Raw genomic sequence first — 27793 nt, forward strand, 5'->3', positions numbered from 1 at the left:
AAATCTGGAATTCAAACAACAACAAAGCGGACTCCCTACCATTTTTTTGGTAAACAGCTGAAGGAAGTTGGATCTGTTAGTTACCTCTCCTTCATAAGGTCCTCAAAGGTTTCATAGGCTTTAATATGTTGAGATGCTTATTAGTGGGCTTGCTATGATATAAATATGTTTGATTAAGCAGGGGGTATATGAGTGGACAGTATATAAAATACCCTTCGATTGAAAGGAAGGGGAAAGTCAACAAGCTTGTATCCCTCTTTACCAATCAGCCTAGGATGCTCTCGCCATTGTATTGCCCCCTGGTGTAGACCTAATTATGTGGGACTTCAGAGCGCAAGACCGCAAGGGACAGAAGAACGCACGGTGAAGAACGCAAGGTGTTGCTAAAAGTAGCTCCACCCATTTCACGCGTAGAGATAGGCCTACGCACTGAGCCCGCTTAACACACAGTTTCCAATTCCTTTCCTCAGGTCAGAGCAATTTATAAATAGGATCAAGTTCTGTGACTTTACAAACATGCCTGAACACTAATTAAGCTAATGATACTGAATGTGGACCGATGTAAACGATGTTTCCCGAGGTGGCTAACTTAAACTTCAGTTCTAATGAAAGCGTTGAGGATCGATTGACCTCCTTGGATCAAGAATGGGATGACACACCGGCGGAGAGACTTTCCCGGACGGGATTCAATGTGTTGTCCGTCTTCTTAGGATCTATAATGACATTTGGTTTCCTCTTTAACCTCGTAGTCTTAATCCTGTTTTGTAAATTCAAAACTCTGCGGACCCCTGTGAACATGCTTTTACTCAATATCAGCGTGAGTGACATGCTTGTGTGCATCTTTGGAACCACTCTCAGCTTCGCATCCAGTATTCGGGGACACTGGTTGTACGGGAGGCACGGTTGCATGTGGTACGGCTTCATCAACTCTTGCTTTGGTAAGTCTAGCATTATTTAAACCATGTAATACAATATGTTCTGCACAATTTATATAACCAAAGTAGCCTATAGATATCTCATTCGAGTTTTTACAGTCACTATAAGGACATTATCCCTAGTTCAGTCAAGTTTATTGTCACAGGCTTTCCTCTTCGCACAATACAATAGTAACACAATAATACACAATAATACGGAGCCCGGAAGGTGACATTTAAATCGAATGTATTTACCCCTTATTTATATATATTTTTAATGTTAATAGCAGTCTCAATAGCAATGCATTTTTATCGAAATAAATGCATGGTTTTACCTGGATTAAATCGTGGATTTCAACACAAAAACAACAACTGAGTCCATGTCACCTCCCGGGCTCAGTACCATAATAAAGTGTAAACATTCCATTGCTTTCAGTTTGATATCAATTATTATTGTTGATCTGAGAGAATTTAATAGGTGAATGCAGTATGCAGGATAGACCCATCGCATTGCATTTTTTAATGAGGTTATCTGGCAAGATAGAGTAGTGATGGATGATCACGTTTTAGTAATTTAACAGCACCTTCCGATGTAAACTAAAAATGATATTATGATATTATGCACTTATGAGGTGAATTCAGGAGTGTGTTACGGATTGTAATAGCATTGCTGTACAAGAACACATGCAAACTCACCCTGTTGCTATAGAAATCCCCATCAATAAGAAGGTCACACTGTGCCTCAGAAAAGAGCACTACTTATGGCCTTGCTACAGTACCTACCCACTGTACTTGAATAGAGGAGTCAACTCAATGTTTGTTTCCCAAACAACCCTGTTAAAAGCACAGACTAAGGTTAATCGTTACTGTCCAAATTATGGATATCAGTTATCATGTCAATTAAATGGCAATGTCAACAGTTAGTGAAAGTCGCCCTAGAGTTGAACCTACAGTACTATATTGCAAGCATCATGCTCTACTTTACTGAGAAATCTGGGCATAAGTCTTAAGATAATGTCTTTTGTGTTTGTTAAAAATACCCAAACGACTGGCACTTATAAAACACTGTCAATAGAGTTAAATGAGAAAAGCCAATACATGTATTGTACTTGAGGTACTGAACCACAAAGCTGTTTTTCAGACCCTGTAGTAATGGATCAAATAGTCATAATAGGAAGTCTCCAGAAACATGTATACTATATATGGCATTTAGCTAATGCCTTTATCCAAAGCAACTTACAGTACTGTGAGTGCATACATTTGAAGTATATATGGTCCCAGCAGGAATCAAACCCACAACCTTAGCATTGCTATTGCCATGCTCTACCAACTGAGCCGTACCGTTGGTCCATCAAGGTGACCTCAAAGCAAAGGGCTTTAAAATGTGAATAATTAACAGTTGCCCTGGACATCCAAAGCTGCCTGGGTGGTTAAAGGGTTACCGTGCAAAGTTGTGATGCCTTTGGTAGCCAGTTGGTGCGTTGGGTCCTTTTTTCACCCACTGCTCAGAAGGGAATGTTCTGGAGCATTTAAACAGCTCCAAACAACAATATTTTACTGCTCTGCTTTAGACTATCCACAGTCGCTCCAGGAGATGTCTCTTTACCTGGAATGGAGCTTATTTACAGGCCTCACTCGAGTGGTGCAGGGCCAAATCTCTGTCTTGAGAGTAATTTCGAGTGCAGCAATAAACATGATTAAACAGGTTATGAAGATTAGAACATGCTGTCCTATGAGGAGGACAGCTTGGGTGTACTAACTCTTAGACAGAAATCAGTTCAACATGGGTCTGGGATGAAGGATGAGATTGCAAACTCACAGTAAAACATGGTATGGCTTTTACAGGTTTCGTTTTTGTCTTTCATCACAAGATCGATTTTAGTCAGCTTGTTAGACCATATGGGTTTCAGCTGGTGCTGTTTGCCCATTATGTCCACCTGCTGGCCCAGTGTCTCAGTTGAAGTCAAGCTGCTGGGAGGATAATGTCTGGTTACCTCCTGCTAGTCAGAGCAGAACAACGTTTGTGTGTTGCTTTTCACAAGCTGTTTCTATTGAAAAACCACAGTTTTTCTCTCTGCATGCTGACGTTTTCACAAAATTAATTGTTATCCTACCTTCATGTGCTCTGTCTCTATTCACAATTTATAGCCACATTATTACCTATTTCACAGTCCAGGAAAGTCAGAGCACATAGCTTGGATGAATAATACTCCTACTCAAAACTTGCCATGCAATTCTGCAATCTGGCAATCCAAAAAGCACAAAATTGTGTTTCCATTTCCTTGCTACTCATTCCTCTGAGAGTTTCTGTGATGTAGGCTGTTCGTGGTGTTATCCATACATATGTCCCCTGTGACCCCATAGACCTAATTGAATTTCATGTTAAGAATGTAATACCCGGGGCGTTCAGTGGCGTAGCACACTAAGGCGGATACCATATCATCGCAAGGTCCCTGGTTCGATTCCAGCCATTGACATATCCTGCATGTCATCCCTCCTCTCTCTCACCCATCCTTCCTGTCAATCTCTACTATCTCTATCCCAATAAAGCAGAAATGCCCTAAAAACATATATTAAAAAAAATGAAAAAAAAGAATGTAATACCCACAGATATATTCCTCCACATACATTGAGTCTCTGTGAATTATGTAAACTCCTGTGCGTTCATTAGCTTGGAAAGATATTGCTATTGGTTCACTGGTTTATGGTTACTCAGTTGTCAAGATAGATTATGTTGTTACATCTGAGAAATTGAATCACTCTGTAAGAAAGACCCAAAGGATGATGAAACACTTAATAGAAACCAGAGGAGAAACATGGGGAAACGAATTAATAGGGGAATACTGAATGCATAATTTGGCAGTTATGCAAGATTACTGTATATGAAATGTGCATGCAATGCATATACTGTACAATCATGCTCTTCAAAGATTTGCAGATGGAATTCAATATATGGCAACCTCAGCATGAAAAACGGGCATCTTGACAGAAAAACAGGGTTAAATAGCTCAGTGAACTCTGCAGCTTCTTCATCTGCACTGACAGATCCACTTCCCAAGGGTCATCCGGAGGGAAGAACCATTCACTGTCCTCTTTGCCTGCAGTGCCCTCGCCTCCCTCCAGCCCTCGGCAGTAAAGTCTGATTCTTTGACTGCCACTGTTTGACTCAACAAAATGTGGGATCAGCACCAAACAGATTCAATACCCCTATCATCAATGCCCTTTCTCCAATGACACCCTATGAACTAAATGTCTGTCCATTTGCGAATTCCCCACCTCTTTCTCACACCTCTGTGAATTAGTGTACTGATATTGAAAGATTGCTTCCTCACCTAAACACATTTTAAATTTCTGGGCAGGGTGCAGGGGCCCTCTAAGCAACAGCCAAAGCCACCAGCACTAACATTTTCATTATAAGCTAATGTCAATTTCCATCAAGCACTTTCTGCAAAGGCTTCTGCTTCTCACTTGAAATCATATTAAAATGTATTTTTACTGTATGTCTGAAACATAGATAATAGTTAATTAAATCCTTATAATAATAGTTAATTAAAGCTAGAATATATGCCATTTAGCTGACGCTTTTATCCAAAGCGACTTACATTGCAGTGAGTGCATACATTTTTCAGTATGTATGGTCCCAGCGGGAATCAAACACACAACCTTAGCGTTGTTAATGCCATGCTCTACCAACTGAGCCACAGAGGACCAAAGCTTGGAGCTAAGCAGAAGTATGGTTGGTGACCATTACCCTAAAGCAGGGGTGTCAAACTCTATTCGGTCACAGGCCGCATTGGACCAAATGCAACCTCACTCTGGCCGGAAAATCTGAATTTGTTAGTAAAGCTAAATGAATGTCCACTGTTGTGCGCACCAGTGTCTCATATTACAATACTCGATATTACAGTAGCCTATACTACACCATACTACACAGTAATCTACACTCAATTCCTCATTTCCACAGAACTCAATATTACAGTGTTATAGTCGCCTTACTTTCAAGACCAAAGGTTGGAACTAAAAATAGAATTCATAATTAATTAACCAATATACTTATAAGTCTGTTACAAGCATTTTTTTAATATTACATGTAACTTACCAAGTACAGTAAATAGCTGTAAGTAGAAGTCACACTTTTTTTCATGTCCTCCAATCAGGGGAGGGGGTGGTAGGGATTAAAAAATCAAATAAAAAAAGGAAAAGACATTATGCAAGCAATGCTTTCTTACTTTTAACTCATGGTTCGATGCATTTTAATTCATAGCCCGTCATGGGAGTGATTTTCCCACAAAGATTAATGGTAAACATGAAGTCACGTGTGTTTCTATGAACTCCTAGGCCTCAAGCTCTATCGGGGAGACATTTAGCTCCAGTATGACATCAAGATGCCAGCTGTCTGTTGACAGAATCCTTGTCACTTGAGCAGGGTTCTTTGAGGTGAATTCTGTGAAGTTCTTGAGACTCAACTTTCAGTCCAGTCATTCCCTTTACATTTATTTCTTCCATTAGATTGAAGTCCTTTTGTATCATTCATTTGCAATCTATGTATTTTGCCTCAATGGGAGGACTGCTCTTCAAGAAGATCTGGTGTGAAACCGCCTGTATTAATTTAAACTGGTGTAATTAATTTAAACTCTGTTTTCTTATTGATAAAAGACAGATACTGTAACTGTGTTCGATTTTATTAAAGTGTTGCCATTGAAGAAACACACCTCAGACTTAAACTTGTGGAGTATCTTATCCTAAACTATGTAACAAACAAAACTCCCCCTTTGTGCACAGCTATTTTAAGATGCTCCAAAACCTACAACATTGAAAATGTATCTTACAGCCTTGATGAACTAAAAAAGGTAGGTTTAAGTTACATTTGAACACAAAGTACTCTTTGATCCAAGGGGGTCCGTGTGAATTTTCAGATTGAATGATATCAACTGTTTAATCTTGAGAGATACGAATATTCAATAATATTCACCTGGTCATTCATTAGTGGACACAGTATGTGTTGTGTGCAGTACACAGCTTGCTTGTACCCCTCAGTTCCCATAAGATTCCTGCTACAGTGGATAAGATAAGGGCCCACTTGGACCAAAGAGTTGTATTCAAATGTAACTGAACTTGACCCTTTTTAGTTTATCAAGGCTGCAAAAGCGGTGGGTTCGTTTGTTGGCTAAATTGATACCATTACTTGGGTATTAAGTCTCCCTTCTTTATAGCTTGAAGCTACACAGAGCGACACTTGCATTTATTGGTTTTCCCCTCTCTCCTGACCTAGCCCTCTCCATGTGTTGTTTATTAATCTCTCTATCTTTGGGATTTGATGAAGTTTCCTCTTAGCTATGTTTAAGGAATTGATTCTTTGGTTGAAATATCGGTGTAATAATACAAAATAAACATAACCACTCTCTCTCTCTTCCTCTGTCCATCAATCAGGAATTGTATCACTGATCTCGCTGGCCGTGCTCTCATACGACCGCTACAGCACCATGACCGTGTACAACAAGAGTGTCTCTAACTACTGCAGGCCGCTGCTGGCTGTGGGTGGCACCTGGTTTTACTCCCTCTTCTGGACAGTGCTCCCCCTTCTGGGCTGGAGTAGTTATGGGCTCGAGGGGGCCGGGACCGGCTGCTCGGTCATGTGGACCTCCCAGACGACCAAGTCGCAATCCTACATCATCTGCCTGTTCATCTTCTGCCTGGGGCTGCCTGTCCTCCTCATGGTTTACTGTTACGTGAGGCTGCTTTATACCGTCAAACAGGTGCGCTGTCCCGGCATTCTGCTCAAGTGTCAAACCTATGCCCCCTTTTCTAGATTGGCAGGCTTCAATATAATCACAGATCCAACTCTTTCTTGTATTGGCTATTGTATAATCTTTCATAGAATTAACAAAGTGTGACAGGTGAACTAAGAGGGACTAATTAGATTATGTAAATCATAGATGTTAGTATGTCCATATTTCAGTGCTTGCTTATAGTCTACTACATCAACAGCATACCATTGGTAAATCCAATTGGAGAGAATTTCAGCATTACGCTCGAGGAAGTCTCACATTTCCTCCTACCCTTGTTCCCACACTCACTCTCCTCGAAACCTCTCCTTGTTTACCTCTGATGTTTTGAGTAGGTACGCTCAGAGCACTAATGTTGTAAAAACAGCTATTTAGAGCAACGCTGAGGTGCTCTCTCAGTGCTATCTGATGTCTCCACCCTGCCTTCTGGTGAGATAGGTGCACCACCCATAAGGCTAGCACAGCACAGCTCAGCTCTAGCGCACGCAATTCTACGAAACAGCTGCTCATCAGGATTTTTAAAAGCTGAATGAGGTGTGTCAGTGCTGGGCTAGAGAAAATAAAAGAGAAAGTTGCACATTCTGGTACTCTTAAGATATCTATTCGCTCAACTCTGCAATAATCCATCAAGCCATTTAAGGTGAAACTCATTTGCAAAGCCAATTTGCCCTGGTCAAACCTGGTTTTATTTGGATACACCTGTGCAGCAGAGCTTATGGTTTAATCTCAAGTGCTACATTGTTTTGCTCAGGAAATTAAACATGCACATTCTTAATTTTTAGACTACAGCAATATGCTATTAAATATTTCCACATCCTTGCCAATGTTGGGCAAAAGGTTGCTATTTTCAAATTGCTGTTTGTCATCACTATGGACATTTTCATTCTTTAGACTATTATTCAATGTGCAGCTGAATATCATGGCATTGTTTTTACATGGAATTAATGTAGGTTAATTGTGCAGATAGGTAGAATAAATACACTCCCTTTGTGGAGGCAACCAATCACTGATCTGACATGACGGGATCTGTTCCTTGCCACAGGTGGGGAGGTTTCGCAAGACTGCACCCAGGAAGAGAGAGTTCCACATCCTGTTCATGGTGATGGCCGCGGTGGTGTGCTACCTGCTGTGCTGGTTGCCCTACGGCGTGGTGTCCATAATGACAACCTTCGGACCGCCGGGCATCATCACCCCAGTTGTCAGTGTGGTGCCCGTTGTCCTGGCCAAGAGCAGCACCGTCGTCAACCCATTAATCTACATCTTCATGAACAAGCACGTAAGCAGAGCCTTGCTTTTGGAATTGTAATGCAGATGTGTGATAAATGACTACAAATATTATTATAAGAGTTCAACACAAAGTTAGGACATTTTTATTCACAAGAGTTGAAGTATAAAACAATGGGAAAAATGACAAATTACAAAATGTTATACAAATTAACTATGTTCAGTACAAACTGATTCAGTCTATAGAAAATGATCCGCAACAACAAAAGAGAAATATCTTAAAAGATCCCACGGGTGTGATGAACCTTTATTGCACAGCTTATTTTATTTTTTTTGCATTTTACTAGTCAACACTCGGTTGAGGTCATCTACAGGCCATTTGCTTTTTAAATGTTCAAAAAGTGAAACGACATTTCTATTGCTGTCTTTTTATGCATTCCATTCTTAATCTACAGACAGATTAATCACAAACCACAGATGTCACATTTATCATTTATATTTTCAAGTTGTGTAGCCTCTGCTTTGCCATTTTTAGTGCTTTACAATATCCATGAGACATGTGTAGCAGCAATAACATCACACAGAAAATGTTTGGCACAATACCAAGTCTATTTCATATAGTGCCTCCAAAACAATTCATACTGTAGCTGCAGTGTATTAGAGTTGAGCAGATTCCCATACCCAAAACAAACCCAATCTACATTCTATTTACACAGTGTGGCTGTAGTATTACTATATGTCAAGACCAGGAAAATAAACATTTTGTGATAGAGGAGCAGGTTTATAAATACATATTGAGTACATAGAACAGAGCGTTACTCCATACAAATCACTTAAAAGAATGAGACTGTTCAATGTCTAGTGTTAATTACAGCATGTGCCTTCTGAAATTTCCCAATTCTTTGCTTAATATGAAAACATTCTTGCACAATCTAAGAGGTCTTGACTTTCATCCAAAATGACACGATAACAATGAATACAAATATGTACACTCACCGAACACTTTATTAGGAACACCTGTACACCTTCTCATGGTGGAGGTGGTGTAATGGTGTGGGGAATGTTTTCTTGGCACACTTTGGGCCCGTTAATACCAATCAATCATCGCTTGAATGCCACAGCCTATTTCAGTATTGTTGCTGACCATGTGCATCCCTTCATGGCCACAATTTAGCCATCTTCTAATGGCTACTTCCAGCATGATAATGCACCATGTCACAAAGCAAAAGTCGTCTCAAACTGGTTTCATGAACATGACAATGAGTTCAGTGTTCTTCAGTGGCCTTCCCAGTCACCGGATCTGAATCCAATAGAACAGCTTTGAGATGTGGTAGAACGTGAGATTCACAGCTTGAAAGTGCACCTGAAAAATCCGCAGGAATTGCGTGATGCAATCACGTCATCATGGACCAGAATCTCAAAGGAATGTTTCCAACATCTTGTGGAATCAATGCCACGAAGAATTGAGGCTGTTTTGAGAGCAAAGGGAGGCCTTACCCAGTATTAGTCTAGTGTTCAGAATAAAGTGTTCGGTGAGTGTATATCCACAAAGAAGTTTGACATCTTTAACGTTCATAACCATTTATCTTATCCTTTGTCAGCTCAGACACAGGGGTGGCCACAGGGGAGCCATATCTCATGTGCAGCTCCTTTAAGTCTCAGTATGTTCAATACACCAGGACAGCTTACTTACAGGTATAATACAGAATCCTCTGTGTAGAAAAACTACAGTAACAGACAACATTATGCAAATGTCCTCATGTGGTCACCAGCAGAACTAAAAAGGAACACTTCTGAGGTTTAAGCCATATTACATTGCAATAAAGAGTTCATACTCTGATTGTGGAAGTCTGTGTGGAAATTGTCCAAAAGTGAGTGGTCAATGACTGAAGGCGTGATACTACCATCTCTGGTAGACAAAATAAGGTTGCCCGTATTACAAACCAAAGACATTTAAACCAAGTCTTAATTAATAAGACTTAAAAGACCAGTTTCTGGCTAATTCACACTTTTAACAGCTGAAATGCATACACTCTCCCTCTGTCCAAATATTCTGTAAAACCGCTTTTGTTTATTGTTAACACAATCAAATCCTCTGTCAAACCCTCTTGTTGATCGCCACATGAATATTAAAATATGGCTCATGCCCAGCTCCAACTTCCTCTTTATTTGTGGAAAGCAAAAATATAATTTTGTTCGATTTGCACTGTACAGGGTCTTTAATTTTTTATTAAAATGCACTTCAAAATCAGTATTTGATTAATAAAAAGCCTATAATAATAAGCCTCTGGCGGTATTGAATTGGGGTCAACTGACATTTTCTAAATGTCTTCATAACCGGACCCTTCCGAGCTATATTAGAACCACAAGTAACCACAAGTTTATCTTAAACGATATCTTACAAAAAAGATGACCGTTCCTCTAGGAATACATCCCCAAAGAACTACTTCAGTACACAACTACAGCACAACATCCACATGCCTTGAATGCACCCTCTAACAATGTTGACTATTGCTATTCTAATCAGTAGCAGTTTTTTCTTTTTCAGGCTCAGCAAAAACCAAGACGAATTAATCTGCATAACTTCAGGGTTACCCTTTAATTGGAAACACTTATTCACCCACTGTCGGTTCTTTTAAAGTCTGTTTAACAGCTTGTGAAAACATTTCAACGATTTGCACCCTGACAAAATAGTTCCCTGGCCTAATGGCCACAGCTGCCATTGTACTATAGACACTCTTTCAGTCTGACTGTTCTTAAGGCTATGTTAACGGCAGTGTGCGATGTGCTAACCCAGCCCTCTGCCCCTCTAGTGTAAGTTTGATAAGGCAAGTACCCTTGCTCTCCTGTTATTGGCCACCATGGCCCAGGTCAAAGTTCAGGGTCCACAGTCTATGGCACTGAACCCCGGCAGGGTGACCTTGCCTTTCCGACTGAGGTCCTGCTCCGAGGCCATGTTCATGCGCTGGACCAGCATTTTCTCATAGAGCAAGGGGTGGTAGGCACCCAGCGTGCAGGCAGCATCGTAGTAGCGCTCGTGGTAGTGGCACAGGTCCGTCTGTCTCAGTGATGGGATGTATTCATAGACGTGGACCTCCTGGCACAGCTCCATCATCAGGAGGATGCCTGCAACGACAGCATCCACAGGGTTATACATGGTCAAATAGCACTGCATATATTATTTCAATATCATGGACTGTTATTCCTTGCATTGGAAGCCCTGTCTATGATTTTGACCAGCCCTGTATCTCAACTTAGCAGTACTAACTACTGGACCAGACTCTAGAACATATCCTCAATCTCATATTGACTCATTGCCCCTACCTCCATGACACTTCTGTAGGTTTGGATGGGTAAAAGCAGTTTCATAATCTGAAATGTGTCCATATTACACGTTATTCAATCCTCTCAGATCTACCAAAGTGGGTAGGGGGTATGGATCAAGTGATTTAGTATAGGGAATCAGTCTGTGATGGCTGGTTAACCATGGCCCATGGACCACACACATATGCACACTCGCTCACTCACTCGCTCTCTTTCTCCCTTTCTCCCTGTCCAGTTTTACAAGTGCTTCCTCATCCTCTTCCACTGCAAGCAGCAAGCCATGGATAACAGCCAGTCCTCCAAGTCCACCAGAATCCAGAAAGGACAACCGGCGGGTGTACAGCAACACCGTGGTGGGCAACTGTGAGGTCAGCACCAGCAACGAGAACACCAACCCAGCTCTTGACAGGATGGACCCTTCCAAGATCTATTATACTAGGTCATCCAAGAACTCTATGCACAGTGATCTGTCATAAAGTGTCACGCACAGTATTGCTTTGCAAGGTGTCACCAACAAACTCTATACAATGATAGAGCATGTCATATGGTGTTACTCCAAAACTTGCAATGACCTGCCGTCAGCCAAAAACTGGGTGGTTTCTCTGTCACAGATTAAGCCTGGTCGTCGATTAAATCACACCTTCAATAGAAAATCTACAAATCGAAAGATTTGTGAAACTGTCCCTCATTGTCATAAGGTGTCGCCCAAAGACTATACGATGATATGTCATACGGAGTCACACCGAAAACTCTACTCACGCTCCAACGTGTCTACACCGTCGGTCTGTTAATCAGTAAAGGTGTACATATCTCCCTAACCAGTCTTGCAGTGATACGATGCAGTGTGGGGTTTCTGAAAGAAAACATGTATGTTCCACAACTTTTCTATATGTAATATGTGCTAAACAGACCAACAGTATGAGTTGTGTGCAGACATTGACATTGACACATTGACATTGTCATAGCTGTTATAAGCCGTGCAAAGTGCAATGAGCTGCATGTCATCAATGAATTTGATATGTTTCAAAACATTCCAAATGATTTTGTCAGCAGTGTTTCTCAATTCTGGTCCAATTCAGTTAAAGGAAATGTAGAGACATTGAGTGCAAAAGTATGTATGCACTTGCACTCACTCTTGGAGCTGTAAGGGCAGTATAATGAAAGCCACATGCTGTCAAGGTAGCCATGTTGCTGCTGCTGTAGTGTTATAGCTGTCTTTGCATGCTGACACCTGCTTCTAAATAAGGTTTTTTACAGTAACTCTGGTCCTGGTGATCAACAGCATTGGAGGCAATGCTACCTGTTACGGGTGGAGAGGTCTTTTTCTGTTAGACCTGGGGTGTTTTGTTTGTTTGTGTTCTTTCTCTCTTGTGTTCCAGTAGGTCCCTCCTGTCAGGTGAATCAGTGGGAATGCCTGGCAGCTGGGATCCTTCAATTAACCCCTACCACACCCTATTTAAGTTATTTTGTTTGGTTCCTCAAGAGGAGTGGCAGTCCTCATTTGGTTTGGCTAAGTTAGAGAGGTGGCAGCTCTCCTTTTGTTTTTTGATACTTTGTTTAGGATGTAGTTTATGTTCCTGAGTTTTCACTTGGTTTATTTTTCAGTTTGTTTACCTTTTTGTAAACCTTGTTTTTTTCTCTTTTTTCAGCCGGGCACAGAGTTCGAGAGGTAGGGTAATTAGTTACAAACCTGCAGGTTTACATCTTGTCCTGCACAACACGTAGGGTACCCCTTGTATTAGTACATCAGATAGAGCGGCGACGCTAACCCTTGTATTGTTTAGGTGCTTCGGCGCCGGTCATGGGGATTTGTTTAGGGGGTTAGTTTTGGGGTTGTTTTTGAGTTATAAGTTTAGATTTAGTTTTTTTCCTGGGGTTTTTCCTTTAGTCGTCGCTGCATAGCTCAGGGGGTTGGGTCTATGTTGTGTCTCATTCTCTGTGTCCCGTGCTGCTGCAAATAAATTATTATTGAACAGATTTTTGGTAGTCGCTGGTCTGCTTCGTTCATGCTCTCACTGTCCTGTGTTGCGCCGGCGGTCCCCTACCACCAGGGGGTTTGGGCGTAACACTACCCCTCGGTGGCAGCACCCATGAACACTTGCTTGTTTTTGGCCACACAAAAAATTGCACAGCAGCAACACTACTGCCTCACACCAACTGTAACCCAAACAATGACATAAATAAATTGACTGCACCTATATAAACTCCACTTTGAGTGATGCATCATTGACTGCTGGTGATGGTGAGTATATTTCTCTGAGCCTTTTACCCAGAGTTCCCCTGAGCAGGGGTTCTGGCGGTACAGTAGGTAGCATGCTTAGGGCAGGTAGCGTGCTGCCACAGTGATTGCGCAGACACACTCACACACACAAAAATCACTAGCAGCAAGAAGTATGAATGAAAAAGCATTACCCAAAATGCACTGCCATTTATTTAAAAGTCCTCAATAGTGCATCTACTCCATGCAATAGCGGTGATAATCCAAGCAAGTATTAAAATGCAAAAGAATAGTTGTGTGATGGACACAACCGAAGCAAAACTAAATAAAATTAATTTCATTTTGAAATGACTGCCAAGCAGACAAGTTGAGGTGCAACCAGCTGCCGAGAGAATAGCTCTGCTTTTTTGCATATCAGAAGGTCATCCTTAATATTGCAGTAATCTCAATATCCCACAACTCTGCCCATCCCAACGTTCGGTAATATCAATAAGGGTCATGCTATGAACAATGCATAATCGCAATAATGAATAAAGAAAAACTATAATGGCCTAAAATGCCACTCATCAATAAGCACCTGAGCCCTCTTAGCCATGTAACCTTCTAAATAAATACCAGGGTTGAGGGTGCACGGACAAGGAATAATAATCCTTTTTAATCCAGCTCTAACAAATATGTTAGAATTACTGTAATCAACTGAATCAAGACCTTAACTTGTTATCAAGTGTCACTCAAAATGCATATTTTTGCCATTTCAAGCTTGTCTGAATCACTGCATCAATGATCTCTTCTCTTGATACATACAGTATTCTAGTAATAATACGGTATGGTAACAATTCAATTAATATTTTGATTAGAGTTTCCTTGATGGCAGACCTGGATCAAATACATACTGTATTTCAAATACTTTAAAGTATTTGAGGTGTGCCCGATTGGTGTTTCGGGACCATACCTTTGCAGGTAAACTAAATCAAGTACAACTCCAAGTGTTTGAAAGTATAGCCCAGTGTCAGTTTGATAGACAGACGGACGGACAGACGGGTGGCTTGGAGGCAGCTCTGTGTACCTATGAACCCAGAGGAGGGGGGGTTGGGCTGGATGCTCTCCTGGGTGTTCCCCTGGATCACATCCCACAGCTGCCAGATGAACTTGGGGTGGAGGATATAGAAGGGCTGGCTCGGCTGGAGCCTCCGGCGCTCGATATAGGGGGTAAAGAGGTCGTAGTCCGGGCTCCGATACCACTGGGGCGAGGAAAGGAGTGTACAAGTCAATCCCAAGTCACAGATCTGGTCAAAAAGCCTTAAATGCTTCTGTAGATCTGATGGTGATCATATGGTAATGACCAGCCATCTTGCTTATATTTACAGTATTCAATCCTCTAAGATATATCTCGGGCTGAATCTCAAAACTCTTTCCTCGATTCCTCAAGTCCTCTCTCTTCGCCTCCTTCTGAAAATGCATGGGAAAAGGAGGTCATAGGTTCTTCCCTTCTGACCTTCTCCTCCAACGCATTTTCAGAGGGAGGCGAGGAGAGAGGAATCGAGAAAGGACTTTTGAGATGTGTGTGTGTGTGTGTGTGTGTGTGTGTGTGTGTTTGCCAGTTATTGGTGATGTACTATAGAGTAAAAAAGCATTTGCATGTCACAATCGCAGTACATTGTGGGGCTTTTGAGGGGATTGATTGACGGACAGCGAGAGGGACCTACCCTGGGCAGGTCAACAGAGTATGGCGCTGGGTCCCACGCCACCAAAGTCACGTCCTTGTACAATGAGTTGGTGTTGAAGTGATGCTTCGGCCTAGCCAGGATCTGCAGAGCAGGGTATTACAAGCAATCACTCATAGCTTTCCGGCGCTGAGGCAAAACATTTTACATTAGGTTATACTCTACATATTAATAGTAAAGTGTCAAGCTACTATGGGACTACTATGATATGAATGATTGGCATGATAATCTGACTGGGTTTTCTCCAGCTTTACTCAAACCTTTTTCATAGGGCAGCTTTCCAATGGCTGCATATAGCCTTGGTAGAAGAATTCCTACCCAACCAGTGTTTGAAATTGCATACTTTCTCAATGTAGAAAAAGACCTACCATACCTAATTTTCTTTATTCAATGATCACTGACAGGTCTCCATCATATTGTTTACACCAACCACGCCCTTTTAAAGTAGTGGTCAGGAAGGAAAGAAGAGTAAGACCAATTACTGGGTGGGGGTGGGCTCACCTGAGAGTTGATGATGCGGATGGTTGTCTTGTTGCCAACATCGTTCTCATAGCCCTCAGTGGGGGCAGCATTGAAGCGAAGAACAGCCTCATGGGAATCTGAGGCCAGTGAAAAATTAACATGAGTTATGTACATCCGATCACCCAATAGTACCACAGAAACTTCACGCAGTATAAGCATCAGAACGGCAATTTCCAAATCCAATCAAAATGTCCATTACTATAACAATCTGAGATAGCAGCACACACAATAAGAAAGGATTAAAAAACACAATGGGTTGAAATATGTAAATGATCGGTAACCCTTTATCTGACAGCCCTGTTTCAGCTGGTATTTATTTGGTATTTAGTAGTAATTACATGGTAACTCTTGATACTTACTTGGTAACTACCAGCTAGGCTGCTTAGAGACCAAAGTGTAATTATTGTGTAACTATTAGGTAATTAGCCTACCACTTTACCAGATTTTTGTTGAGTATATACTAGGTAAATAAACAATAAAATGATATAACCTTTCAAAATGATATAATAATCACAAACATGCTCGGTAATTCCATTGATAAACATGTCAATATTGTCAGAAGCATTATCTACTATAGCAAATAATTAAAACATTTTCCAACTCAGCAATAGTGTTGGTAAGGGGCTTGCTCTACTGAGCCCATGAGGAAGTCCTGAGCCCTGTAGAGGCAGACAAGTGAGCACGCAAAAAATATACATAATCATTGCCCTACATTTACCTCACATGATGCCATGTTTTTTAGGCTATGGTAAACTAGACTGTTTATAAGAATCAACCCTAAGTATCCTGTAGGCACATGTAGATTGGAAAAGATTGGATAAGTACATGGTAAAGCAACATTTAACATAAGTAATTGCATGTAAATTCCACCTACTGTAGCCCATCAGAAAGCAAGAAAGAGCTACTACTATCCCATTTCCTTTTCAGATCTACATGCAATGCTTTTACAGATGGGCCTGTCCTGACTCTCATCCGCAACTTGCAAAACTCAACCACTGGAGAGCAGCAAAACCTTTTTAACAAGAATGTTGAATCTTCCACCCCATTCAGTAGCCCCAACAAAGACCTTTCTTCAATCTTATCATGAGCCTATGACCAGTGGCAGGCCTGTAACTCCTTTCTGTAATAGCCACATTAGGGGAATGTGTATTTTTCACGGCTTTGTTCAGGCTTTGTTCAATTTGGTCCAACTTTCAGTTCAACTGTAAATAAGTGCAATTCCTGTCCTAGATAACCTGATTAATCAATTGTGTCACCAATAGAAACAATAGAAAATACTAACAAAGCATGTTTTGTCACTTCAAGGGTTAATTTAAAAGTGCAGAATTGTATCAATAATTTCAAAATGTACATGGTATCAGCTGAATAGTCTTTGAAACACCTAAAAAAGCTTTTCACCTGAATAGCATCTACATCCAGGATCATTTACAATCCTTGTGCATAAGGATATTATTGACTCCTTGCACTCACCAATCTCTCTTCCTAGGGAGGAGTTGAGGATGGCCCCAGCCGAGGTGACCACAGCACAGGTCTTGAACTGGGACCCATGAAGCTCCTCCAGAGGCCGGGGGGGCACCATCTTGGCCCAGCCCATCTCAGCGAAGGGAGGTTCAGTCCCATCCAGCGTACTCACTCTGGCCTGCCTCTTCAGCTCACACAGCACCTCAAGGCCACTCTGTTTGCTCCTGCGGCGCCCCTTGTAGGCCACTTGGTGTTTGTTGGCACTTAGGTAGTCTTTCATGGCCTTCTGCAGCCGGGGACTCAGCATTCCCGCTGACGCATTGCCCCTCCACAGCCGCTGGACCACCGCCTTGGACTTGGAGAAGTAGTAGTCCTCACCCGGGTCCTCCTCAGCCCTCTCAGATCTTGCCATGCTCCATCTTTTACCCCTCCGCCTTCTCCGTTTTCTTGTCCTCCTCTTCCTCCTCCTCCTCTCTTCCCAGTCTTCCTCCTCGCTTACTTCGCTCCAGACCCCTGAGTCACGGGTCCGAGTCAGGTCTCGGACGATCCCAATCCCGCCATCAACGCCGTCTCTGAAATTGGACCAGACGGCCAGTGCCTGGGGGTCCACACGGGGGTCACCCTCCTGGGTCTCCTCGCGGCTGTGGCGAGTGGGCCCTCCCTGGGTCTGGTCTCCCCAACTGGGGTCTTGGTTGACTTGGGGGGGGGATGAGGAGAAGGATAAGGAGGTCTCTGGTGGGGAGGCCCTGATTTCACGCTGGCTGCCCTGGATGGAAGCCAGACGGCGGGTCTCGGGGTGGGTGAGAGAGGAGGTGGCGCGGGAGCGGGGCACCATGGCACGAGGGTCCAGGAAGTGGGAGAGCAGGGCCAGGAAGAGGAGGAGCCAGGCTAGCATCCCAGCCAGCACCAGCTGCCGCCACTGCTTCATGGTCGGGGGGGTCATGGTGCTCCTCCTGTCCTACAGCGCCCCCTTGGGGCCAACCTGGCAGTGCTCAGGATTAGACCTAAGAGAGGTTGGGACAACAAGATATGTTCAGCACAGGATGCCGTCAACTCCCACATGCAAATAGCCTACATGCAAAAAAAATATTTTGAGGAATAAAATACAAGTAGGCCTATGTCATACACACAGGCCTACTTGTATTTTTGTACAGACACACACATAGACTCCCAATCTGCTCCCAGTTTGCATAGCCTCTGGAAAATGGAAACGTTCTTTACTGTCTACAACTGGTGTGGGAAGCGTCCTAAGAATCTGTCTTTGGGACACAACACACATGTGTCAGTGCGCTCTTTAATGATGAAGATGCATCCTTTGATGTCATTTCTGTAGTTGTTTTGTTGTGTGCAACATGTATGTCATAATTCTCAATGGAAGTTACTTGCACTTACATGTGTGTGTGATTTCGAGCTTAGCTTTCCCCACTCTTCTCAACAACAATGAAGGCTCCATTTATTGGAGCATGAGATGAGGATGTTGATGCGGTGCTTGGTGAGGATGTTCATGCAGTGTAACAACTGCTGTAAGATTTACCACCGGCTGTCCGAAAAAAATATGTGTTGATATTAGTTGACCAGGGTCTATACTTGAACATTAATGAGGTTTGATGTTTTTCTAAACACCTTTTTCTAAACACAAGACTTGTTCTGGTATATGTTTTCTTAGACGCTTTTCCCTATGTTTAACCAGAAGTCAAAGCCATTGCTTTTCCCTATATTTATGATGGAAGATGGATGAGATATGTAATTCTCACTTAATTTCCCAAACAATAAAGACTAGTTTTCATTTGACACCCAACAAATTTCACATTGTGGTCCTGCCCATATCCCTCTGGTCTGGATCAATCGACCACAGCACATGTACACTAGAGTATGTGAAACAACAAAGTGAACCACCCCTTAAGGTCAAATATCTTTTATATTCTCAAAAGGCAGAGGTTGTACACAATAGTCAGCTGTTGGGGAGCTGTACTGTACCACTGCCAGTCCACAGCAGGAAAATCACCATAATTATCCACAGTGGGAGTTCTTTCAAAAACCACACTGGTGATGTACATTGCTTGGGATACATCTGAACTACATAATTGGTGTGCCCATTTTGCATCCAGAGAAATTATTTTCTCTAGAAAAATACTTAATCTTTGAATTCCTGTATTGTGTGGATGTGTGTCGGCAGCACACTGTTATCAAACTATCGAAACCTGCTTTAGCTGCTTCACCCAATTCATACGCCAACCCTGCCTAGTTGTTTACCCAATGGGAGGGAACACTGAATGGATGACTAAATGAACAGGAACAGTGGCACTCATTGTATTAGCAGGTAAACAGGAGCAGGCTGTGACATGCCAGCAGCTGAAGCACCAAAGCACTACCTGTAGTTCTCACACAGCATTTGCTAATTGAAAACATCTTTCAAATTGCTTTGGAATTGGCCCCTTGTTGTGTTTGGACTTTGTTGAACGCTTCACTAAATACACAGCAGCGGAAGAGAAGGAGACGAGCATAGGAGGAGCTGAGGAACTGAGCAGAAGAGCTAAAATTGTGGAACAAAATACGGTACCTGAAAGCTTCAAACAGACGTTGTAAAATAGCCGTTAGGCCTTCCTCTATAGGCAAAATAATATCTTCCTTCACCAAACTGGGCAAATATATCTGTTTTACATGTCATTTTACATATTAATAATAATTGTCGTCAACTAACCTGAATTCTAAATGAAATGAGGACAAGCTAGGACTTGAAACTTGAAAACAAGACTTGATCATATTGGCATAATTAGAAAAAGCCAATAGTAAAAATATAAAATAAAACATAAAAAACACAGAGAAAAATAGAGAGTACTGTATGTTTGAGAGAAAGAAAAAGAATGTGTATGAGAGAGAGAGTGAACGATAAAGGTGGGGGCAGGTGGGGGTCAAACTACAGCCCTGGTTAAGTGTTGGCATGCCCTTGCCCTGGGCGGGTAATCATAAGGTTGGGTGAGGAGGGGGCTTCAACAAAGGGGCTGAAACGTGCTGCAGATAGAGTAGGAGGCTGACTCTTTGGCAGCGCAGTGCTAGAGCCTACAGAGCCGCTCCCAGGGCTTTTAACCACACAAAGCACATCTTCAAAGACCCTTTCATCTTCTCCAGCCAGCCGGTGCAGCGGGCTGGCGTGAATGACACGGAAGGTTAAACAGAAATAATCATCTTTATCTGCACCAGGACTCGCTACATAACAGAAAAGCGACAAAGAAACACTGAAAAGAATAACTGAAAAAAGTAAAAAGGAGATACAATTACATTTCTTTGGCTTAGTAATTCTAAGAGTGAATTCGCGTCATTTGATTGAATAATGCTGAAGCTAGACCATTTACATTTATTGTCTTTTTGTGGAAATAACACTACACAGAGCAAACAGGACTAAAATGCAGGCCCTTTATTCCATTAAATTATCCCCTAATAAAAACACAGAGGTCAAAGGTCACACATCTGCCTTTAATCAGATAGAGCAGCTTTACCCAGGAGCTATGACCCTCTACATGCTTTTCCACCAGATAACAAATACTAACATGTGGGTTAACCAGGCTAGTTTCATGGCTCTGCCATTTGGTTGCCCAAACACTCCAACTACGCCCCATCAAGTGCACATTAATTCAATAGATATAATACCATCTCTGTAACACCCAATGCCTTTCTCAGATGATTCCTCCTGATCCTAATGGTAAATTTGAGATGTAGGTGAGAAGAACAGCATTAACTTTAGAAAATAAATAGAAGACGTATAACAGCTACAGTAATCACAGCTGCAGAAGATTGCGCTATGCCTCAGATAACTGATATGATTCATCAAGAGACTGAGAGGAAGATATATGGCTTGTTTTCCTACTACTCCATCAGAGACAGAGCAGATATTATGCTGTAGATCAGGGGTGCCCACACTTTTTCGGCTTGCGAGCTACTTTCAAAATGACCAGGTCAAAATGATTTTATTTTATTCTATTTTAAAATGTATTGTTGCACTACTCTGGCACTGTCACTTTTGCATTTCACTGTATACTTGTATGCGTGTGACAAATAAAGAATCTTGAATCTTGAATCTAGACAGACATCTCCAGCCTGTTTGGGAACCGCTGCCCTTCTTAACACACCAGCTGGTCTCACAATATAGGCCACAGCCAGGTTTTGGCAAAAGGACCTAGTCTCTGGCACACACACGACTATCTCACGCACACGCACACACACACACACACACACACACACACACACACACACACACACACACACACACACACACACACACACACACACACACACACACACACACACACACACACACACACACAGCAGGCCTACAGAAGTCATTCCAGAGAGACAGCCGGAGGTCCTCAGTGGAGAGGATGATTTCCCTGTCCTCTTTCTGCTGACAAAATGCTATCCTCCATCTTCACTGACATATCCCGTCACTTCTGTTACCCCTCATATGCTGAGTGGATATTCAGCAGTCAGCCCTGTATTGTTATTGCAGAAACACAAAATGCACCTCAGAAATGACTAAAGCTCATGGTGTGGGAGGCAAGGAAGCTAGAGCTTCCTAGCTGAAACACCACTGAAAGCCTGTCAGATACAATTGGTTATGAGGGTAATTTACAGGAAAGATAAATCATTCCCACCAGCCTTCCCTTCCTTTCAGCTCATGTCAAGATCCAACACCCACATTGCTGCAGATAACCCATTTCCTTGTAGAAGGTGTAGAATCATGAAAACAGCGAGCTGAACAGCAAATGTGAATAAATCGTAGAGACACGTTGTTATGGCTCACACATCACTTACAGTATGTCAGTGTTGCTCTCAAGTACTACAGGGGAGATGGCAGTGAAAAGAGCGAGAGTAAAAGCTCTTAGCTGAATGTTTGGGATGAGTAGACTTGCTGGCAATCTGCACAAGCTGCTCTCATATCCAAATGTGCGACAGTAAATCAGAAAGAAAGCGAAATCATTTCCACTGACAGGCCATCGATCAGTCTCACACACTAGCTGTAGCATTTGGGAAGGAACAATAATGGACAGGAACACAGGGGACCAACAAACAGTTCTTTTTTCATTGTGTTTGTCTGAGTAATTGTGTTTTTCTGAGTAATTTCTAGATGAGGGACGAGTGAGTCACATACTGTACAGGGCAGGCTCCCCAGGGCAGTGTGGAGATCAGATGATCATCCTTCTAACCCCTCTGGCCCTGTCTGGATGCTATCTCCTCCCAACAGAGGTCTCGGCCTCCCGACCACAAACTTCAGCCTTCAGCTCCACCATTGAGTTGTAATGACTAAGGCCAGGAGATTTGTCTGACCATGTGACCTGACCTGGGGGGAAAACAAGTTATTTATGGTTCTAGAATGACTACGACCTGGCCCTGGTTCCACGTGGCCAGACCAGGAAAAATGGTGGGCCCCTACCATAATGGGTCCTTATTTATGAGTAATTATCAATGATAAAGCCTGTAACTAAGGCCCTGAATTGAATGTAGTAATATACACTTTCAGGTATGCAACCTTTTTTTTATACACTTTATCTTGAGTTAGTGGTGACAGATCTGTTGGAAAATAATCTCATGTGTACCGACTTTAGGCATCTAAGGGCAGTTCCGTGTAAAAGGACCCATTAGGACCAAAATGGGAAATTCATCAGAGCATATCAAATTGGTTGTCAAATGAAAGCTAAGAGTCTATATTTTTGGGAAAAGAAGTGAGAAATTCATTTCTCAACCATCTTGCATCAAAGAAATAGGGATAAGCAAAGGCTTTGACATCTGGTCAAACATATGGAATATATCTACCAGAAAAAGTATTTAAAGGGTGTTAAAAGGTGTTAAAACATCAAACCTCAATAATGTTCAAGTATAGACCCTGGTCAATTAATAATATCACTTATATTTAGTTTTTTTAGGAAATGGTTTGGCTTGTGTAAATTTGAGAATCATTGCCCAGTCTCCGGGTCATTCCGTCACCAAAAACCTACATACGTGTAAGATATTTTCAAATTTCTCTAGACCTACCAAACACATGTCGTGTTTTTACTGATATTGATTTAGTTTATGAATTAATAAGTGATTAAAACTGGTCATTCTGTTGCCAAAGTGGTAATAGAATGACCAAATCAAATTAGAATTACTGAAATTGAATTGACTACATGCACTTATTGTACAGGGTGAACAGAACATAAAAGGGTTCTTCGGCTGTCCCTGTGGGAGAACCTTTGAAGAAACCTTTTTGGATTCTATGTAGAACTCTTTTTGGTTTCACCGTTTCACAGAGGGTTCTGCATGGACCCCAAAAGGGCAGAGACAGGCAAAAAACTGGGGTAAATCATACAGTAGTAGTTGCAAACCACTGAATCAGCATCCTCACCAAGCACAGCATCAACATCCTCATCTCATGCTACAATAAATGACTTCATTGTTGTTTATAGTAGGGAAAGCAAAGCCAGCAAATCACACAAATATGTAGAGCTACAAATATGTAGATAATTTCCATTGAGAATTATGTAATATGTGTTGTGTAACACGTCTACCAAATTGCATTAAAGAGCACACTGACACATATTGTGGTGTCCCTGAGACAGATTCTTAGGATCCTTCTCACAATGTTTCCATTTTGCAAAGGCTATCTCTGAGGCAAACTAAGAGCAGATTAGGTGTCTCTCTGTGTGTCTGCACATGACATATGCCTACTTGTATTAACTTTTTTCAAATTCAGTTTTTTGGTGGCAAAAGCGGGTTCATTTGTATAATGAAGAAAAATGAAGAAGATTAAGAACAACAAATGTCATTGATTTGAATCACATTAAACAAGTAAAACACGAGTTTTAAAGGCCGATTTATGTTTCTTGTGTTTTGTGAGTTTTTATCAATTTCCCTATTAAGTTGATATATAATATATATTATATATCAACTTATATTATATATATAAATCTTTGTTTCCCTATTTTAGCTACATCATCATGTACAAAATGACATTCAAATCCATAAATCATTGTCATTCTGTTACCGAATATAAATACACTTCACTTACTGTAGCTCAACAACTAAAATGGATATTTTCAAACTCAAGGTATCATATGATAGCTAACACCCCAATCTTTCTACAGACATATACAGTATGAATCTTAAAAAAAAAAACAGGGAGATTTTAGGGTCATTCCATTCCCGAACTTTGAAGCTGTACAGTTCTTAAAATACATGGGGGGGTTTTTCTGTTGGAATTGTTAGAAGTAGTCCTTGTGCATAGAGTTGTATAGTTTGTTAAACTTTGCTATCAAGGGTTTTTGTTTAGCCTAGGATTGAAAGTGAAAAATCAAAACCCAGGGTCATTCTGTTACCGTGGAATTGCCCTTTAGCAACATTCAAACCAACAAAGCAGTTCTGTTCCCTGTTCCCAGTTTGCATTTCCAGACACAAGCTCTAATTACTTATATTCTAAGGAGAGAAACAGCGTGTTCTGAGACCTTGTGTCAAGCCTTGTGAGTGAATCTGATCAAAATAAATTCGATCTCATAACAACTGAGGTCTCCTGCATGCTGGCACAAGAAAAGAAAGCTCCAAATTAATTGAACAATTGACACCAAGGAGCTAACTCATAGCCAGAAATGGAACCATGCTTGCTACACAGAGCAGGTTGTTACAGTAACCTTCCCCACATCGTCAGTGATGATTAATGAGATAAGGTGTTCCCCCAACTGCATCTCACACCCTCTATTAAATTAGACAACATGTATCACTGTCTGAGTTTATGACCCTGATATAAGATAGACCCCAAATAGAAGACCTTCTATTGCTTTTCATCGACATTTTAGCAAATAATTCCGCTTGTAGGTACCATTTTGTCTTGGGTGTGTTGTGTGAACTGTGACTGGCCTTTGATTATTCTGAGGCACTTTTCTTTGCAGACATGCCAGGTCACTCTCGGAAAATAGGTTATTCTTAACCTCAACCGATGTGGTCAAACGCAGGTTAAATACTGTGGTAGAGCATTGTGGGAGGTAGGTGGGCAGGTGAGGCCCTTAGGGCGGCAAAGCTGAGTATAGATGAGCGGAGACATTCATTCACACCTGTCACATGTCTCTCCAGGTGAACAACACAAAGGATATAGGGCAACCCGACAGAGACCATGACAGATGTTTACAGGTCTGGAGGTGAGACGTCAGAGGGACTTTGAAGGGTTGCTGCACAAACATGTCTGGGGTTAGAGTTATTCACAATTGTCTCACATCTGAAGGTAGGGACCCTTGAGTGTGTGTGGCTGCATGACCCGAGACTGGCGTTAAAGAAGCCTGAGGGAAATAAAAGTGCTGAGACTGCCAGGGTCTGTTAGCCTCCCCTGCATCTGCCTCTCGCCCTGCCTCCCACTTGTGCACTCACTCCCCTAGATGGATTTTAAACCATAAGATTGATTTAAAAGATCATACACACACCTATCCTATGCTTTGAAGTCCATGTGCGAGTGTGCCCAAGTGTACACTTCAGGGAAAAGGGTGGACAATTGGGACAAAAAGTCTCAGTGTAAGCATTATGAGAAACAGTGAAAACACTGTGGGTAGTGAACGTTTAAGATGATGACTTGATCAAATCAACTGATGTGATATGCAGACAGTCCATAAGTATACAGACTACAGATTATATCACGATCTCCTGCACCAGATAATACTGTTGCCATGTTAGCTGCATTTACTGTATAATACAGTATGTTGAGCAGAGAGACAGAATGCTATGACATACAGTACAGGCCCAATTGGTTTTGTGTTCCTGCTCCTTAAGAGCAGTAACTCGTATTGGGTGACTGGTGAGCTGAGAAACCGCAAACAGGCTGGTAGGCCAAGAAAAACATCCATAGTGGAGTCACAATGGAAGAATGTTCACCATAATGAAAAAACAAAACAAAAAAAAAAAACAGATTGGGGCTTGTTTTCTAACCAATCAATGTGGCGATGTAAATTCCAGGTATAGGCTGTGCCTTATTCCTGGCCTCTCCTGTCGCCTCTCTGATCTTGTTGCCTGAGGCTCTTTTACAGCTGATGTGAACACTGTACATCAAAAATCAATGAATACTAAATTCACCCTGATACAGAGGGTTACTTGGCATTCATAACTAATCGGCGGCTGTGTGATAAGAAAAGCCACTGCTTCTTTTCTGAAATCAGACTGGCCAGTGGGAGTAAAATCAATGCACTTTTTGGTTTTAGTTATTAATTTGGAATGCCACACCACCAAGGAAATTATCACTTGTGTAAGATCACCAGTCCATTAAATCTACTATTGTAAAGTTCTGGCTAAGAATGTGAAGCAATAGAGAAATAACTCACCATCTCACTGTTTCTCACCATTATAAAGTGTATTCTGGTCTTTAACATAACAACATTACCAAAGCATATACAAAATGTTCAGGATTCAGCGAGGGACAAGTAAAGTGCTAATAAAGAGTTTTATGTTTTACAGTAGCTTTGTATATATCAATTGCTTATACCAATGTGCAAATAATTAATGGACTATTGTTGCACAAAGTGTGTTGACTATTAGTTATAGGTGCATGATGTAAATGTATAGTCTTCAGGCAGTCCTCTACTTCTTTCTCCTCAATATGTGTAGAAATAATGTGCAATCCCTGCAAGATTATTGTAACAGAAATCCCATGCACACTGATAGGCTACTCTTAATAATAGCATACAAAATGAAGATAAATCAGACAAGACAAAACATTTCTAAATCTGTGAATTCCATGATTTAGTGAAATGCATTTATTGGTCGTTCTGTTACACCCAAACTGAATAAATGCCACCACCATGACCTATGAAATATCATTGAACATAGGCAACTTTGCAATGCATGCTTTTGTCTCTTTCAGATGGATGGATCCATGCATGGTTGAGGTACAGTAAACATCAGTTCTAAATATAAGCGGATCAAATCCCACCTGTGCAAACATTCCAACCATACTCCTGCCAATGATATAATTATATTTGTATCAATATATCTCTATCAATAGCATGCTTCTCGTCTCATGTTTGCAATAGCAATGGAATCTCATAACATCTCTGAATAGTGGTCTGAGGCAATGATAACTGAATCGCTTACCTGATCTATTCGAATCAGCGTTGCGGAGAAAATCAAGCCAACATGTCCAAAGATTTACATCCGAGATGCATTAACTAGAAGAAAAAAAGGCAAAAAAAAGTGATCAAATGTAATTAAATTCAGCGCTGTTCGCCACGGTGCTTTCTCAGCTTCTGGCTCAATTTTTGAGTGAGAGCGTGTGGGGGGCGGGGCTTAGGTGATTGTATGCCAGTAGTTTATGGCATGCTGTGTCAATTGAATCAGCAATAAATGTAGGTCTATTTACACAATTTAAATAATCTTCCAAGTGGAGACAAGGACCACAATCTGTCTTATCTGTCAACACCATATCTATCTAATCCAAAATGTATACAGTGGATAACCACACAACCTATTTTTTTTTTATCAATCTTATCTTCAATTTGGACAAGATTATACTCAAATTTGTGTGAAGTTGAATGGCATTGAGGATTTGTTAGAATACCTTTCAAAGTGAAGTAGACCTACATAATTGCAATTATTTTCAGTCAGATGACAAAATAT

At 41.4% G+C, this 27793-nt stretch overlaps 2 protein-coding genes across 2 annotated transcripts; one reads left to right on the forward strand and one right to left on the reverse strand.

Annotated features, from left to right (window-relative positions):
• Positions 1-796: 796 nt before the first annotated feature.
• On the forward strand, positions 797-9579 carry LOC310815341 (opsin-3-like; the record flags this gene model as incomplete). Its single annotated transcript, XM_083685077.1, has 4 exons — positions 797-938; positions 6345-6643; positions 7743-7976; positions 9526-9579. The coding sequence occupies 4 exons, from the start codon at positions 797-799 to the stop codon at positions 9577-9579; spliced, it is 729 nt and encodes a 242-aa protein (XP_083541203.1).
• LOC310815404 (beta-galactoside alpha-2,6-sialyltransferase 2-like) lies at positions 8074-27412 on the reverse strand. Its single transcript, XM_083685151.1, has 6 exons — positions 27272-27412; positions 17183-18177; positions 15692-15789; positions 15173-15274; positions 14533-14707; positions 8074-11050 (listed from the first exon to the last, which is right to left on the reverse strand). Exons 2-6 carry the CDS (start codon positions 18114-18116, stop codon positions 10803-10805), a joined length of 1557 nt encoding a protein of 518 aa, XP_083541277.1. The 5' UTR covers positions 18117-18177; positions 27272-27412; the 3' UTR covers positions 8074-10802.
• Between the last annotated feature and the right edge of the window lie 381 nt (positions 27413-27793).

The sequence above is a fragment of the Argentina silus genome (genome assembly GCF_951799395.1).
Source record: "Argentina silus genome assembly, chromosome: 14".
In the NCBI taxonomy this organism is placed as follows: Eukaryota; Metazoa; Chordata; class Actinopteri; order Argentiniformes; family Argentinidae; genus Argentina; species Argentina silus.

What these genes read in the sequence shown, in the direction of transcription:
- LOC310815404 (XM_083685151.1), bottom strand. Translation starts at nt 18,116, where the DNA reads ATGACCCCCCCGACCATGAAGCAGTGGCGGCAGCTGGTGCTGGCTGGG. An exon ending in CTCCCTAGGAAGAGAGATTG is followed by an intron (nt 15,790 to 17,182) that starts GTGAGTGCAAGG and finishes CACTGGCCTCAG; the next exon opens with ATTCCCATGAGGCTGTTCTT. An exon ending in TCCGCATCATCAACTCTCAG is followed by an intron (nt 15,275 to 15,691) that starts GTGAGCCCACCC and finishes CCTGCTCTGCAG; the next exon opens with ATCCTGGCTAGGCCGAAGCA.